The sequence below is a fragment of the Bison bison genome, unplaced genomic scaffold, assembly GCF_000754665.1.
Source record: "Bison bison bison isolate TAMUID 2011002044 unplaced genomic scaffold, Bison_UMD1.0 scf7180017854484, whole genome shotgun sequence".
Lineage (NCBI taxonomy): Eukaryota > Metazoa > Chordata > Mammalia > Artiodactyla > Bovidae > Bison > Bison bison.
Window position 1 is genome coordinate 12,170 of NW_011485057.1, and position 559 is coordinate 12,728.

A 559-nucleotide genomic window follows, 5' to 3' on the forward strand; every position below is an offset into this window, starting at 1 on the left:
GTATTCATTATCAGCCACCACTTTCAGGGTATCCGGAAAAGTGTTCCTCTTACTTTGGGAGGGTGGCTGATCTCTGAGCCAGTTGTTCACAGAGATGACTTTGTGATGATATGTGACATCCTGGCAAACTTCTGCATTTATATTCCCAGATCAGTGGGGTGATTGGGGTGGTTGAAACCCTATGCTTTGACTCAGGGGTCTTTTCCACAACATCTTTGAATTACCCTGTCCCTGATCTGTTTGGTTCTAACTCCATAGATGATGGGGTTGAGCATGGGAGGTACCAGGAGATAGAGAATAGCCAACATGATGTGTACCACTCGGGGCACATGATGTCCAAAGCAGTGGGTAAGGAAAGTAAAGAGAGCCGGGATGTAGAAAGCCAAGATGACACAGATATGGGAGGCACATGTGCCAAAAGCCTTGAGCCGGGCTTCACCTGAGGGTAACTGTAGCACTGTTCTCAGAATCATTACATAGGATACACTGATGACAATAATGTCAAAGCCAACCACAGAGAAGGCTGCAAAAAGCCCATATGCACGATTAACTCTAGTGT

The 559-nt window shown here is 46.2% G+C and overlaps 1 protein-coding gene across 1 annotated transcript in view; it reads right to left on the reverse strand.

The window, feature by feature from the left end:
• Positions 1 to 191: 191 nt before the first annotated feature.
• Positions 192 to 559, reverse strand: part of LOC105000854 (olfactory receptor 52R1-like) — a 1,338-nt gene continuing 970 nt past the window's right edge. Inside the window, exon 2 of the mRNA XM_010856922.1 lies at positions 192 to 439. Within this exon, the coding sequence (XP_010855224.1) occupies positions 192 to 439 (248 nt within the window). The remainder of the gene's footprint in view (positions 440 to 559) is intronic.